At 43.1% G+C, this 17,394-nt stretch overlaps 2 protein-coding genes across 5 annotated transcripts in view; both read right to left on the reverse strand.

The window, feature by feature from the left end:
• Nucleotides 1–15,218, reverse strand: part of LOC124032268 (formin-like protein 3) — a 103,171-nt gene extending 87,953 nt beyond the window's left edge. For all 3 annotated transcript variants that reach the window (XM_046344534.1, XM_046344535.1, XM_046344533.1), the window contains exon 1: nucleotides 14,661–15,218. In XM_046344534.1, coding sequence (XP_046200490.1) covers nucleotides 14,661–14,777 — 117 coding nt within the window. In that variant the 5' untranslated portion in view covers nucleotides 14,778–15,218. The remainder of the gene's footprint in view (nucleotides 1–14,660) is intronic.
• Nucleotides 15,219–16,480: 1,262 nt separating this feature from the next.
• LOC124032267 (extended synaptotagmin-1-like) overlaps nucleotides 16,481–17,394 on the reverse strand; it is a 43,950-nt gene continuing 43,036 nt past the window's right edge. For both annotated transcript variants that reach the window (XM_046344530.1, XM_046344531.1), the window contains exon 31: nucleotides 16,481–17,350. In XM_046344530.1, coding sequence (XP_046200486.1) covers nucleotides 17,323–17,350 — 28 coding nt within the window. In that variant the 3' untranslated portion in view covers nucleotides 16,481–17,322. The remainder of the gene's footprint in view (nucleotides 17,351–17,394) is intronic.

Consider the following 17,394-nt stretch of genomic DNA (forward strand, 5'->3'; position numbering starts at 1 on the left):
AGGCTTATCTCCGTTCCTGCTGTGCCTTAGTGAGGCGTCTTCACCAGCTGTAGCTTCCCACACTTTTGACACTAGTAGGAAGATTCCCTTGGTACCTTTGATCAGAGAGTCAGCGGTCCTATTTTTGTGTTTTTGAGCATATAGCCGTAGCATTGAAATGGCCTGAAGAGGTATGGTGCCTATTACTTCAGTGTAAATTAACTGGTAAAGCCCAAGAGGTTTTGTCAGTGCTACCTCTGGAGGACAGTTTGAATTATGAAGTTGTCAAAGCTACTGTTCTTCGTGCCTATGAGCTTGTGCCTGAGGCATACCGACAGAGATTTAGGTCTCATAGAAAGTCTTCTAGTAAGACTTATGTTAAATTTGCTAGAGACAAGGGAAATATATCTGATAAATGGCATGCTGCTAGTAAGGTAACTGATTTCAACTCTCTCAGGGAGTTAATCTTGTTGGAAGAGTTTAAAAATTGCTTACCCGAATGCATTGTCGTTTACCTAAACGAACAGTAAGTCTCCTCCCTGTCAGAAGCGTCTGTGTTGGCAGACGAGTTTGTGCTGACGCACAAGAGCGTGTTTTCGGCTCATACTGAGAGTAGAGCCACTGAGTTGCCTACTTTTATCCGTAGTCGGCCAGCAGTATATCAAGCACGCCAGAAAAATTAGCGACCCTGTTTCTATTGCCATAAAGTGGGACATATGATTAATGATTGCTTCGTGCTAAAACGCAAACAAGGGATGCCTCTTTGTGCCAAGCCGCCAACAGGTGTTGGTCTAATTCGTACAGTTGAGGTCTGCAACGAAACAAGTGCCTCAGGGTATCTGTAGTTTGAAAGACCCTGTCCCCGACTGCAGTGAAGAACCGTTCATTTTCGAGGTGTTTGTGTCCGGTTAAAATCATTAGCATAGTCGGCGCTACACAAACCGCACAAATAAAATATAAAACATTCATTACCTTTACCATCTTCTTTGTTGGCACTCCTACATGTCCCATAATCACTATTGGGTCTTTTTTTATTAAATCGGTCCATATATAGCCTAGATATCGATCTATGAAGACTGTGTGATAAACGGAAAAAAATAGCGTTTCATAACGTAACGTCATTTTTTTTAATTCAAAAAGTCAACGATAAACTTTCACAAAACACTTCGAAATACTTTTGTAATGCAACTTTAGGTATTAGTAAACGTTAATAAGCGATCAAATTAATCACGAGACTAAGTGTTTTCTATAGGGGTCCGTCTTGAAATACTGTCCGTGTATTTCTCAACCAAAATATCCGGTCGGAGACCGGAAGAAAAAGCCTGTCTCTTGTTCGTTTGACCAAGAAACAAACAATTGGCAAATGACAAGACTGTTGACATCGTGTGGAAGCTGTAGGTACTGCAACCTCAGCCCTATTTAATGTCTTTCACCCATAACAATGGGATGAAGCGGCGGATGGATATATTTTTCCACTTTCGGTGATCAGATTTTCCTGCACTTTTCAATGAAACGCACGTTTTGTTAAAGTCACAGCCGTGATTTAACCAGTTTTATAAACGTCTGAGTGTTTTCTATCCACACATACTAATCATATGCATATACTATATTCCTGGCATGAGTAGCAGGGCGCTGAAATGTTGCGCGATTTTTAACAGAATGTTCGAAAAAGTAGAGGGTCGACTGAAGAGGTTAATCAGTGGAATATTCAGAGTGGGGGTACGTCCTATGTTGCCAGTAAAAGATAATAATAATAATACCCTTTATAATGGGTAACGATATTGCCGGAGGAAAGGTAGTTCCCGTATTGGAAGAGTTGGATAAAAGTGACCACTCTCTCTCCAAAGAGCTGGCATTCACGTGTTCCCTGCTTGTGCTGTCACTCGTGCTCAGGCACGACAAGTGGGTGACTTAATAGATTTTTCGAACACCGTTCTGTTCAAAGAGGTTGATCAAGAGGATGGGTTGTGTGCTACCTCTGGGAAACTGATCACCTCTGACATACAGCCCAGGAAAAAATCTAAGTATGTTGAACTTATAGCTGATGCAATACAGTTACCAGTCACTAGTGAGCAGCTGATTGCTAACCAAAAGGTTGACAACAAGCTTGCTAAATGTTTTTCTTGTGGCGTTTCATTGGAAGAGGTAAAGAAGAAGAACGTGGCTTACTTCATTGATGGTAATCTCCTCCTGCGTAAATGGACATCCCATGTTGACACGGGTGGAGATTGGAATGCCGTTTACCAAACAGTGATTCCTACAGCCTTTCGACAAAATGTGTTATCCCTTGCTCATGATCACCAGTGGTCTGGTCATTTAGGAATCACAAAGCCTTATGATCGGGTCCTTCAACATTTCTTTTGGCCAGGTTTAAAACAAGATGTGGCTCAGTTCTGTCAGACATGCCACACATGTCAGATAACAGGAAAACCCAATCAGGTTATTCCTCCCGGTCCTCTTTGTCCAATACCTGGTGAACCATTCGAACATGTGGTGGTTGATTGTGTTGATTGTGTTGGACCGTTACCGAAGACAAAATCAGGTAACCAGTTTCTGTTCTGTATATGGCAACAAGATACCCCGAGGCCATTCCTCTGCGAAGGATTACAGCTCCGGTAGTGAATAAAGCCTTAATTAAATTCTTCACGACATTTGGGTTACCTAAGGTGGTACAAAGTGATCAAGTTACCAATTTCCTATCAAAGCTCTTCAAGCAGGTGTTAAAATTATTGTCAATTATGCACCGTGTGGCAAGCGCATATCACACAGAGTCTCAGGGTGTGCTTGAACGATGGCATCAGACACTGAAGTCTATGCTACGTAAATATTGTTTGGAATCTGAGAAAGATTGGGATGAGGGAGTTCCTCTAGTTTTGTTTGCTGCTCGTGAAACTGTACAGGAGTCCCTAGCGTTCAGCCCGGCTGAACTAGTGTTTGGTCACAGTGAGAGGACCAATGAAAGTCCTTAAAGAACAGTTTTCGTCCCAAGAGTTGTGTGCGGGAGATGAGAATGTGTTGGACTACGTTAGTCGCTTTCGTGAGCGCCTACACCAAGCTTGTGCTCTCGCAAAAGGAACCTCACAGAGGAGTATGAAAACACACCTTGATAAACAGGCTGTTTCTTGTCCACTACAGCCAGGTGACCAAGTACTGGTGTTATTGCCTGTTCCAGGATCTTCACTGTCAGCTCGTTTCTCTGGTCCTTATTTCGTTGAAAAGAAATTATGTGAAATTGATTGAAATTGATTATGTGCTTCAAACTCCTGATAGAAAACGCCAATCTTGTGTGTGCCACATTAACATGTTGAAAGCATACCACACCTGACCCATCACCCAGTTAGATAGCTCAAAAACAGCGGCAGGTACTACTGTCTCTGCTATGATAGTGGACTGTCATATTAATGATGTTGATGGAGATGGATTAGAGTTGCGCAATACTCAGCAGCAGTGCGTTAGATTGCCCAACTCAGAAATGCTGCTCTCTCTCTGGTTCATTTAACGGACGGACAGGCCGACGATATTGTGAGGCTACTACACAGTTTTCCATGTCTCTTTAATGACGTTCCTACTCACACAAACGTGTTGGAACATGACATTAATGTTGGAAATGCTGCTACTGTCAAGCAACACCCATATCGTGTCAACGCTTCTAAGAGGAAGATAATGAGGGATGAAGTGAGATGTTTTTTGGAGAATGACCTGGCTACGCCAAGTTCAAGCCCTTGGAGTTCTCCTTGCATTCTGGTTCCTAAACCTGCTGGTACATCCAGGTTATGTACGGATTATCGCAAGGTAAATTCTGTCACAATGCCAGATTGGTTCCCGTTACCCAGACTGGACGACTGTATCGACACTGTTGGTGCTGCTAATTATGTAACTAAGTTGGACCTCTAAAATGGTTACTGGCAGGTTCCGTTAACCTCACATGCTTCTGAGATTTCCTACAATACTCTGTCATGGCTTTTGGGATGCGGAATGCACCAGCCACTTTCCAACGACTGGTTAACTCCGTATTAGCTGGCGTTCCCAATTGTAGTGACTATCTTGATGATCTAGTAATTTTTTCGTCTGAGTGGTCAGACCATGTTAACTCTCTAAGGGTAGTATGTGAACGTTTGGCAGCTGCTTCTCTAGCCCTGTTAGTGCCAAGGTCTTGGCTATAACTGCATTCCCTGCACCTACCACCAGACGAGAGCTACGCCGCTTTTTAGGGATGGTTGGCTACTACCGTAGTTTCTGTAAAAATGTATCTGCGGTAGTTGCTCCATTGACCGATTTGCTCAGTCCGGGTAGATCGTTTGAGTGGTCCCCTGATTGTAAGGTAGCTTTTGATACTGCTAAAACACTCTTATGTAACACCCCTGTACTTGCTGCTCCGGATTTTGAAGGAACGTTTAAACTTGAGGTAGATGCTAGTGCCAGAGGTGCTGGTGCTGTTCTACTGCAGCAGGACAAGAGTGGAGTGGATCATCCTGTTTGATATTTTTCACGTAAATGTAACAAATGTCAGACAAACTATGCAACCATCGAACAAGAAGCTCTAGCTTTGTTGTTATCTCTGCAATACTTTGAAGTATATATTGGTTCCAGTGCCCTACTAGTGAGTGTAAATACTGACCATAACCCCTTAGTGTTTCTCCACCGGATGTACAACCAGAACCAGATACCAGATACAGACACATACGCTCATCCTTAGTACACACACACACAGAGACACATACTAACACACACACACACACAGTACTACTGTAAGCACATCCATACACACCGGAAACACACTGGGAGAAGATGGAAGAATGTGATGAGAAAATTAAATTTATGGAAAACAGTTATTACATTACATTTACATTTAAGTCATTTTGCAGACGCTCTTATCTTATGAAATCGCTTTTATGCTGATTTGTTTATTTCCTTAAATTCTAACATTCTTCTTGTAACAATTAGATATTTTTTTATTCAATGAAAATATAAACGTTTTCTCCCATCTTATGACCAATAGAAACGTTTCCCCCCATCTTATGACCAATAGAAACGTTTTCCCCCATCTTATGACCAATAGAAACGTTTTCCCCCATCTTATGACCAATAGAAACGTTTTCCCCCATCTTATGACCAATAGAAACGTTTTCCCCCATCTTATGACGACATGTTTCCCCTCATCTATTGTAGCAAACAGAGTGAAACAACAATGTAGAGTCCCTGAGAGTTTTTAGAGTATAGTCCCACTCCCTCTGGGAAGGAAACCCCCAAAGTGACCTGACCTCTAATCACGGCCAGCTAGCCAAGCCATGTACTCTCTTCCTCTCTTCCTGACTACCTCCAACTTCAAGATGGAGTGTTTGTGCGTGCGTGTCCGTGCGTGTGCAGGTTGTCTTCCTGACTACCTCCAACTTCAAGATGAAGTGTTTGTGCGTGCGTGTCCGTGCGTGTGCAGGTTGTCTTCCTGACTACCTCCAACTTCAAGATGGAGTGTTTGTGCGTGCGTGTCCGTGCGTGTGCAGGTTGTCTTCCTGACTACCTCCAACTTCAAGATGGAGTGTTTGTGCGTGCGTGTCCGTGCGTGTGCAGGTTGTCTTCCTGACTACCTCCAACTTCAAGATGGAGTGTTTGTGCGTGCGTGTCCGTGCGTGTGCAGGTTGTCTTCCTGACTACCTCCAACTTGAAGATGGAGTGTTTGTGGGTGCGTGTCCGTGCGTGTGCAGGTTGTCTTCCTGACTACCTCCAACTTGAAGATGGAGTGTTTGTGGGTGCGTGTCCGTGCGTGTGCAGGTTGTCTTCCTGACTACCTCCAACTTGAAGATGGAGTGTTTGTGGGTGCGTGTCCGTGCGTGTGCAGGTTGTCTTCCTGACTACCTCCAACTTCAAGATGGAGTGTTTGTGCGTGCGTGTCCGTGCGTGTGCAGGTTGTCTTCCTGACTACCTCCAACTTCAAGATGGAGTGTTTGTGTGTGCGTGTCCGTGCGTGTGCAGGTTGTCTTCCTGACTACCTCCAACTTGAAGATGGAGTGTTTGTGTGTGCGTGTCCGTGCGTGTGCAGGTTGTCTTCCTGACTACCTGGAGCTTTGAAGTCTCTTTACCTCCTGAACAGAGGTAGCAGCCAGCCCAGACCACTGTAACCATAACACAACTAAAAACATGTTGTTCTGTCTCGCAACGAGACACAAAGTCAAGGAAGTGTCTTGTGGTGATGACAGGGAGGATGAAAAGCTTCCTTCAAGTTACGACAGTTGTAGATAATTTATTATTATTGGTGTATTTGTCCATGAGTTATCAAATTCAACCTGCTACATGTCACTTAGTCTCTTGTGACAAACTGTCATAGATGTATGTTTCACAAGTTTGGATGACACATTACAATATGCACGCTATCCTACTCTGCTCTGCTGTACTGCTCGGTGATGTCCAAACTTGTGAAACATGAGGAGATGGAAATTCATATCTATAATGATGTATTTCTGTGTCGTATAGATCAGGGACCCATGATGTAATTCTCCAACCGTAATTCCGTTACCAGGTGTAAATCCACTTCACTTATTGATGTTCAAAAATAAAAAAGACATCTTCTAATCTTAATTCGGAGTAGATATTTAACAGCGATTTTGGAGAATGTGGTCGCATAAAAAAATGGAGATAGATTTTACTGTACTACTGTTTGCACCTGCGCAATTCTTCTACTAAATTACTTTTTGTCAAATGTTCTGTGGAAATAATTGTTAAATATTTGTATGGTTTTGTTAAACTTTGAAATCAATGGCTTTTGTATGGCATACATTTTAATGTGAAAGAAACTGAGTCAAAGCACAATTCTGTTACTGTGGAATTTCCCTTTAAGAACTCAAGTTTCTAACCAAAGGCCATGAGAGGACACAGTACTGTTGATACATAACATATCCCCTGCCGCAGTGCTTTGCCCTCTGGAAAACATGTCTAAAAGTAACTGCTTCTAACCGTTTCTGCATGACCCCCACCAGCCCTTTGATTACCACCCACTGGCTCCTTCAGGCAGTTCTCTATGTGGGGGGATGATGTGAAATATCTGGGTATTTCATATAATAGCTGGGATCTGAGACTTTAGCACAGCAGTCAACAAGTGCAGGGATGCGATCGGGATAACATAGAAAAGTAATTAAGTGGGATATTTGTATAGACGACGGTGGTAAGCCTGATCACCAACAACAATGAGACAGCCTACAGGGAGGAGGTCAGAGACCTGGCAGTGTGGTGCCAGGACAACAACCTCTCCTTTAACGTCGGCAAGACAAAGGAGCTGATAGTGGACTACAGGAAACGAAGGACCGAACACGCCCCCATTCACATCGACGGGACTGTAGTGGAGTGGGTCGAGAGCTTGTTCACATCACTAAGGATCTATCATGGTCCACACAAACCAACAATCAAGAGGGCACAGCAATGCTTCTTCCCCTTCAGGAGGCTAAAAAGATTTGGCGTGGGTCTTCAGATCCTCAAAAAGATCTACAGCTGCACCTGAGAGCATCTTGACTGGCTGCATCACACCTTGGTACGGCAACTGCTTGGCATCTGACCGCAAGGCACTACAGAAGGCAGTGTGTACAGCCCAGTACATCACTGGACCACTATACCAGGCGGTGTCAGACTCAAGCCATAGACTGTAGTCTTTCTAGGGAGTTTTTCCTAGCCACCGTGCTTTTACACCTGCATTGTTTGCTGTTTGGGGTTTTAGGCTGGGTTTCTGTACAGCACTTTGAGATATCAGCTGATGTACGAAGGGCTATATAAATACATTTGATTTGATTTGATTTGATAGTCTCTGCTACCGCACAGCAAGCGGTACCAACGCAAGGCACTACAGAGGGCAGTGTGTATGGCCCAGTACATCACTGGACCTCTATTCCAGGCGCTGTCAGACTCAAGCCATAGACTGTAGTCTCTGCTACCGCACAGCAAGCGGTACCAACGCAAGGCACTACAGAGGGCGGTGTGTATGGCCCAGTACATCACTGGACCACTATAGCAGGCGGTGTCAGAGGAAGGCTCTAAAATTGTCAGACTCAAGCCATAGACTGCAGTCTCTGCTACCGCACAGCAAGCGGTACCAACGCAAGGCAAATCTGGAACCAACAGAAATCTGAACAGCTTCTACCCCCAAGCCATAAGGCTACTAAAGCTGTCAATCAAGGCAAAGGGGGGCTACTTTGAAGAATCTCAAATATAAAATATATTTAGATTTAACACTTTTTTTGGTTTCTACATCAAATCAAATTTTATTTGTCACATACACATGGTTAGCAGATGTTAATGCGAGTGTAGCGAAATGCTTGTGCTTCTACTTCCGACATTGCAGTAGTAACCAACGAGTAATCTAACCTAACAATTTCACAACAGCTACCTTATACACACAAGTGTAAAGGGATGAAGAATATGTACATAAAGATATATGAATGAGTGATGGTACAGAACGGCACAGGCAAGATGCAGTAGATGGTATCGAGTACAGTATATACATATGAGATGAGTAATGTAGGGTATGTAAACATTATATAAAGTGGCATTGTTTAAAGTGGCTAGTGATAAATGTATTACATAAAGATGGCAAGATGAAGTAGGTGGTATAGAGTACAGTATATACATATGAGATGAGTAATGTAGGGTATGTAAACATTATATAAAGTGGCATTGTTTAAAGTGGCTAGTGACACATGTATTACATAAAGATGGCAAGATGCATTAGGTGGTATAGAGTACAGTATATACATATGAGATGAGTAATGTATGGTATGTAAACATTATATTAAGTGGCATTGTTTAAAGTGGCTAGTGATACATTTTTACATGTATGGCAGCAGCCACTAAATGTTAGTGATGGCTGTTTAACAGTCTAATGTCCTTGAGATATAAGCTGTTATTCAGTCTCTCTGTCCCTGCTTTGATGCACCTGTACTGACCTCTGGATGATAGCGGGGTGAACAGGCAGTGGCTCGGGTGGTTGTTGTCCTTGATGGTCTTTATGGCCTTCCTGTGACATCGGGTGGTGTAGGTGTCCTGGAGGGCAGGTAGTTTGCCCCCGGGGATGCATTGTGCAAACCTCACTACCCTCTGGAGAGCCTTACGGTTGTGGGCGGAGCAGTTACCATACCAGGCGGTGATACAGCCCGACAGGATGCTCTCGATTGTGCATCTGTAAAAGTTTGAGTGCTTTTGGTGACAAACCAAATTTCTTCAGCCTCCTGAGGTTGAAGAGGCGCTGCTGCGCCATCTTCACCACGCTGTCTGTGTGGATGGACCAATTCAGTTTGTCCGTGATGTGTACATCGAGGAACTTAACTTTCTACCCTCCACTACTGTCCAGTCGATGTGGATAGGGGGTGCTCCCTCTGCTGTTTCCTGAAGTCCACGATCATCTCCTTTGTTTTGTTGACGTTGAGTGTGAGTGTGAGGTTATTTTCCTGACACCACACTCCGAGGGCCCTCACCTCCTCTCTGTAGGCTGTCTCATCATTGTTGGTAATCAAGCCTACCACTGTAGTGTCGTCTGCAAACTTGATGATTGAGTTGGAGGCGTGCATGACCACACAGTCGTGGGTGAACCGGGAGTACAGGAGAGGGCTCAGAACGCACCCTTGTGGGGCCCCAGTGTTGAGGATCAGCAGGGTGGAGATGTTGTTACCTACCCTCACCACCTGGGGGTGGCCCGTCAGGAAGTCCAGTACCCAGTTGCACAGGGCGGGGTCGAGACCCAGGGTCTCGAGTTTGATGACGAGTTTGGAAGGTACTATGGTGTTAAATGCTGAGCTGTAGTCGATGAACAGCATTCTCACACATTCTCCTTTTGTCCAGATGGGTTAGAGCAGTGTGCAGTGTGGACCTATTGGGGCGGTAAACAAATTGGAGTGGGTCTAGGGTGTCAGGTAGGATGGAGGTGATATGGTCCTTGACTAGTCTCTCAAAGCACTTCATGATGACAGAAGTGAGTGCTACGAGCCTGTAGTCGTTTAGCTCAGTTACCTTAGCTTTCTTGGGAACAGGAACAATGGTGGCCCTCTTGAAGCATGTGGGAACAGCAGACTGGGATAAGGACTGATTGAATATGTCCGTAAACACACCAGCCAGCTGGTCTGAGCATGCTCTGAGGACGTGGCTGGGGATGCCGTCTGGGCCTGCAGCCTTGCGAGGGTTAACATGTTTAAATGTTTTACTCGCGTCGGCTGCAGTAAAGGAGAGTCCACAGGTTTTGGTAGCTGGCCGTGTCAGTGGCACTGTATTGTCCTCAAAGCGAGCAAAGAAATTGTTTAGTCTGTCTGGGAGCAAGACATCCTGGTCCGTGACGGGGCTGGTTTTCTTTTTGTAATCCATGATTGACTGTTGACCCTGTCACATACGTCTCGTGTCTGAGCCGTTGAATTGCGACTCTACTTTGTCTCTATACTGACGCTTAGCTTGTTTGATTGCCTTGCGGAGGGAATAGCTACACTGTTTGTATTCGTCATGTTTCCGGTCACCTTGCCCTGATTAAAAGCAGTGGTTCGCGCTTTCAGTTTCACGCGAATGCTGCCATCAATCCACGGTTTCTGGTTGGGGAATGTTTTAATAGTTACTGTGGGTACGACATTGCCAGTTCACTTGCTAATGATTACACTTACATGATTCCATATGTGTTATTTCATAGTTATCTACAATGTGTCAAATAAAGAAAAACCCTGGAATGAGTAGATGTGTCCAAAATGTTGACTGGTACTGTACATACGGTATGTACCTCAATTACCTCGTACCCCTGCACACCCTGTACTGGTACCCCATGTATATAGCCAAGTTATCATTACTCATACTATGCAGCCTCTACTACACTACTCACAGACTGTAGTAGAGGCGGCATAGTATACAGTGCCTATGGAAGGTTTTCAGACCCCTTGACTTTTTCCACATCTTGCTACGTCACAGCCGAATACCAAGAGTGTGCAAATCTGTCATCAAGGCAAAGGATGGCTACATTGAAGAATCTCCCATATAAAATATTTTGATTTGTTTAACACTTTTTTGGTTACTACATGATTCCATATGTGTTATTTCATTGTTGTGATGTCTTCACTATTATTCTACAATGTAGAAAATAGTAAAAATAAAGATTTAAAAAACTGAATGATTAGGTGTGTCAACTTTTGACTGGTACTGTATAAAAACAAGTTTTTGCTTTGTCATTATGGGGTATTGTGTGTAGATTGATTATGGGGAAAAACGACTTAAGCAATTTTAGAATAAGGCTGTAAAATAACAAAATGTGGAAAAGGTCAATGGGTCTGAATACTTTCCGAATGCACCGTATATAGATTAACAGAGAGTCTTGAGACATTAATGTCCCTATAGGTGGAATGATACCGTTAGAGTACAGTATATAAAAGAGACAGGCATTCTCAGGAGAGATGTTGATTGGTTCAGTAATTAGCTGTAAGAGTATCATGGTAGAGTAGAGCATCATACCAAGAAGATACCAGCTGCAGTGTTTCTGGGACATGCCAATAATGCAGGGGCTGAGTCACTGGCTTACTGGTGCTCTTCCATACTGTCCCTAGGAGGGCTGAGTCACTAGCTTACTGGTGCTCTTCCATACTGTCCCTAGGAGGGCTGAGTCACTTGCTTACTGGTGCTCTTCCATACTGCCCCTAGGAGGACTGAGTCACTGGCTTACTGGTGCTCTTCCATACCGTCCCTAGGAGGGCTGAGTCACTGGCTTACTGGTGCTCTTCCATACCGTCCCTAGGAGGGGTGCGTCACTGGCTTACTGGTGCCCTTCCATGCCGTCCCTAGGAGGGGTGAGTCACTGGCTTACTGGTGCTCTTCCATGCCGTCCCTAGGAGGGCTGAGTCACTGGCTTACTAGTGCTCTTCCATGCTGTCCCTAGGAGGGCTGAGTCACTGGCTTACTGGTGCTCTTCCATGCCGTCCCTAGGAGGGGTGAGTCACTGGCTTACTGGTGCTCTTCCATGCCGTCCCTAGGAGGGCTGAGTCACTGGCTTACTGGTGCTCTTCCATGCCGTCCCTAGGAGGGGTGAGTCACTGGCTTACTGGTGCTCTTCCATACCATACAGTCCCTAGGAGGGGTGCGTCACTTGAGTGGGTTGAGTCACTGACGTGATCTTCCTGTCCGGGTTGGTGCCCCCCCTTGGGTTGGGCCGTGGCGGAGATATTTGTGGGGCTATACTCAGCCTTGTCTCAGGATGGTAAGTTGGTGGTTGAAGATATCCCTCTAGTGGTGTGGGGGCTGTGCTTTGGCAAGGTGGGTGGGGTTATATCCTGTCTGTTTGGCCCTGTCCAGGGGTATCATCGGAAGGGGCCACGGTGTGTCCTGACCACTCCTGTCTCAGCCTCCAGTATTTATGCTGCAGTAGTTTGTGTCGGGGGGGCTAGGGTCAGTTTGTTATATCTGGAGTACTCCTGTCTTATCCGATGTCCTGTGTGAATTTAAGTATGCTCTCTCTAATTCTCTCTCTTTTTTTCTCTCGGAGGACCTGAGCCCTAGGACCATGCCTCAGGACTACCTGGCATCCTTGCTGTCCCCAGTCCACCTGGCCGTGCTGCTGCTCCAGTTTTAACTGTTCTGCCCGCAGCTATGGAACCCTGACCTTTTCACCGGACATGCTACTTGTCCCAGACCTGCTGTTTTCATCTCTCTAGCGACAACAGGAGCGGTAGAGATACTCTTAATGATCGGCTATGAAAAGCCAACTGACATTTACTCCTGAGGTGCTGACTTGTTGCACCCTCGACAACTACTGTGATTATTATTATTTGACCATGCTGGTCATTTACGAACATTTTAACATCTGGTTCCTCTCTAGGTTTCTTCCTAGATTTTGGCCTTTCTATGGGGTTTTTCCTAGCCACCATGCTTCTACACCTGCATTGCTTGCTGTTTGGGGTTTTAGGCTGGGTTTCTGTACAGCACTTTGAGACATCCGCTGATGTAAGAAGGGCTATATAAATAGATTTGATGTTACTGTAAAGTTCACACACAGACGCTAAACTCAGGCTGGGTGTGGTGTGGTGAGGTTGATCATATACGTGGGAAACACTGGACAAACACTTGTACGAAAACACATTTGTAGAGGTTTAACAGGACTTACTGACATGGTCAGCAGAAGCCATATTGGCTCAGAAACAATGCTTTGATTCATGGTGGGATGAAGAGAATTTGTATTTTTTTATATTTTTTATTCTTAAATTGGTTGGTTTGGAGATGTGGTTTGAGGACAGTTTGTTTTGAAAAAATGATAAGGAAAGTTGCTTCAGATGTAAGAATAAGATATAATTTGCATAACCACTTCCCACAGCTCTGCTATTGGCACTGCTATGTAGAGAAATACTCCAATGGTGGTGAGACGTTGTCACAATAACCTATTATGATTAAAGTGTGTTAAAGTCATTATAAATATATTATAAACCATAATGAAGTCATATAGCCCACTAGTTCATCATTGACATTACAAGGATTATTGTGCTCTACTATCCATCGCCTGATGTATACTATTTTCTGGAATCCAAGGCTTTCCATTCTAATATAAATATTTATATAACAGTGCATCATCTTCTTAGTCTCTTGATTTAGGATGACAGACACACTTGACACTTAAACTGTGTCGCTGAATGGGTAACGTGTGTTTTGATTGTGTAGGCTACACAGCATCACAAAGCCCCAGCGCAACTCAAGCCTGCAAGATGGGTCATGTGAAGATGGTGAGCCATGCAAGGATGGTGAGCAGAGCAATAGAGGAGATGGGGAGCTTCTATTTTACGATCTCACGGGTGTGGGAGTTGTAGGGGAATTCAGAAAATGTTGTTGTTGGAATCTGTCAGCGAATGATCTGAAAGCGACTGTGTATAAATGTTAAATGAAAAAAATGGAATTCCATAACGATAATCTGGGCCATATACGTGTCATTAAAGCTTTGATAATAAAAGTGAAATGTTACTCTGAAAACGAGCCAATTCTTGCACAAGGCACTAGACTTCAGTAAATTAGCCCAAAGCCTCGAGCTGACTTTTTGAAAACAAAAGAACCGTAGGAGCGAGAGGGGGAGAAACAGAAAGCAGATGGGGGTGGGACAGGATGGGTCTTCCAATTTAGAATACCGGTATCAGCAACTATATCATTACAGCGGAATAAAGGAAAAGTGGGATAGTTTTGCTCACTATTATGACATATTTCTTTCCACAAGGACAAACGAGACTATATAAACAGATCAACTGTATTACTGTAGACCACAGTGCACTAGGCTGAGAAATATGTATTGTCTTGATTAACCATTTGTGTTAGATCAATGGTATTGTTTTCCCCCTGTGTTCCCGATGCTAGAAACCTGTTTGGGGGTACCCAAACAACTGATCCATAAGGTAAAAGGAATATAAAAGTGTTGCTTGTGTGGGCTGTTTCACCTAATCAAAATAAACTTTAGGCCACTAATTGAAAGGAAAAAGTCACACATCCTCTTAAAGCCTACCATATGGTAGGTAATATGTTCTATACTCGTGATAAATGTTCTACACTGTATCACGTCAGCATGACAGATCAGTAGGTAGCCTCGTGTTTTTGTATGTTAATTGTGCGCTTTTGAAGTTTGATATGGCCCCACTGTGACAGTCTGGAACACAGGAAACCAAACCCAGAAGCCATTCCAATTCAAACATGTATCTGAGGCAACAGTCACTTACCAAAACTAAAGCAAATCTCTCCTCCAACTCCGACTGGTCAGGAATGGGCACTTTCAACGGCATTATATGATGCTTCATATTGTCCGACTGTCCATCCACACTCTCAATATTCCCCATGGTTAAAATAAATTAGTAAATCAAATAAATTACGTTCCTTCTTACGACGTTATTCCAGAGTTTTTCCAACAGTGGGTAGTTCCCCCTGTTCCTCCAAAATGCGTTATTCCAAATCACAACCACTTCTGTTTCAAACGTTTCAGTTTAAATCAAAAGTTTACACCACACCAGTTTCATTCTGTCTCATTAAAAATAACTGATACTTTTGCATTTGTAAAGAACACTAATATGTAATTTACTCTAAACGGAACCTAATCTCAACAGTAACAACGAGGATAGAATTGTTTTTCTGTTCCAAAGAATGGTCTCCGATTTATCCGGCCAATCCATTTCCATTTCTTTCTGTGAATTCTTCTTTCAATAATAATCCAACCAAAAGCAAGGCTATTTAGCTGCTGAGCTGAATTTTCTTGGCTACGATGCCTTTCCATTCATTATCGTTGTGTGATCCTGACTGGAAGACTCTTCGATGTTGCTTCCACTCAGAAGGCAGCGTTTCTGCCATTGCCCCGCCTCTGTCTTCAAAGGAAAGCCCTCTCTATTGACCCGTTGGCTTTTCAATCACGTTCTCTCTCTCGCTCTCTCTGCTACTCACTCACATCTGTTATAGTTGAGAAAGGCCCTATGGGTAGATTTGGTATCAGCACTTTATTGCTACCTGGTGGTTAGACAATGGTAGTTCATTAATCATGACTACAGCGCCAACAATATGCATACATCACACACAATGCATTTATCGCTTGACAGTAAGTCTTCAGTGTAGTCTACAAGGGGTATACAATATTTCCGCTAATCTTATGAGATATTTATTGCGTTACAAATGGCACCCTATTCCCATAGCGCTCTGGTCAATAGTAGTGCTGTATATGGGGAATAGGGTGTCATTTGGTACGAATGCTATGTCTGTCAGAAGAGGTGAGTAACAGGACGAGGGAAGATTGGGATCAACTTGATTTATCAGAAGATTAAAGAAGTTGACATGTTTTTGTTTTGTCGCCCAGCACAAAGAAGACCAACAGACTGGGATTTTGAAAGTGCAAACGTTTAATGAAAGTGCGACGACACATGTTATGCATGTGTGAAAGCGCAGGAGCTGTTCTCACTATACTACTTTTTTTTCTTTTTTTTTGCCAACAAACATTTTCAAGTATTTGAATACATGTTTCAAGCCTTGGCAGTCAGATGACAGTGGGGGATGAACATTTCCTTGCCACAAAATTAGCTCACTTCTTTCAGAGCAGGACTCACAAATTAAGTCCAGTCCTGGACTAAACAGCACTCTCCATTAAATCTCCATTGAACATGCTTCTTAGTCCAGGACTAGACTTAATATGTGTGTAGGAATCTAGGAAACTGGCCCTTTGGGTGTATTTTGTCTAAGACTTTGTGTTTTGTAACACATGACTGATTGACTGACTTATTGCAGAGCTCAGGCCACTACTGGCACAACAAACACATACAAATGCATTCAATCACACACAAACATACTGTATATGACACAATGCTGTCTTGGATTGTGAACATACACATTCATGATATAGCTACATATTTAACTTCTACACATATAATGTTATCAAATAAAACCACAGTGATTCAGACTGTCCATTACTGTACAGCTAGAGTGTGTTTTCAGTGGCAAATGTGACTTCTGGGTCATTCCCTAACACATTTCCTGAATTATAAAATCAGCTTTTAAATCAATCTGATAAAACATACTAAACGTCTTTATTTGGAACAGAATGAACACAATCAGTAGATCATAAACATTCTCAATCTTCTCAAAAATGACCCAGTGTTGGAATATAAAAGGCAAAATTAGAAACAGAAAAAACAGTGTAACAAAAGGATTGATTAAATAAAAGTGTAAACATCCATGATGGCCCATAAACGCTGTGAAACTACAGGGTAACATTTCAGCACCTTCATCATCATATCTACTGGTACCCGTTACTCAGTATGTTGGGCCTTGGTCTCAATTAACACTCAAACACTTATCTCAAGATGGTTGACATAGTTTTGCAATAAAACAAATGAAACAATGCAACAAAGTAAGAAAGTAAGAAAGTAAGAAAGTACCCTCTGAGCACAATTACCTTTGTAGTAAATAAGAACTGAAGTGATGAGAAAAACTCAAAACACCTGAAGGTTTAAAATGTTCACTATTTTTTCTGCATTTTCTGAACTATGGGGTTGATAAAATACTTTGTGCTTTTCAAGATAGATTCCTTTAGGAGCGACATAGTTGCCTTCATATCAAATATCTACTCAGACAAAGGATTCTAAAGAACACTTTTTCAGACTGGAATTAGGAATTCTAGAATTAGGAATTCTTTCTTACAGAGCCTACGGAAGAGGAACCAAATCTATCATTTGTAATTATTCAATTTACAGATAAATTGTGATATTGTTGGGATGATAGGAAATATAAGCACTTCAGTGGTGGTCCTATTGCGCATTAGTTGAATAAAAATATAAAATAAACCATACAGAAGAAGCAACAGTAAAAGTAACATTGCACTGCAGGAAAGTGAGGCCATCCTCTCATCTAATTGGTCTCCTCTACTAAATCGTACCTGAGAAAGTAGGAGATCTTATCAATCAAAGTAATGTGGAATGA

The sequence above is a fragment of the Oncorhynchus gorbuscha genome, linkage group LG03 (assembly GCF_021184085.1).
Source record: "Oncorhynchus gorbuscha isolate QuinsamMale2020 ecotype Even-year linkage group LG03, OgorEven_v1.0, whole genome shotgun sequence".
Classification (NCBI taxonomy): domain Eukaryota; kingdom Metazoa; phylum Chordata; class Actinopteri; order Salmoniformes; family Salmonidae; genus Oncorhynchus; species Oncorhynchus gorbuscha.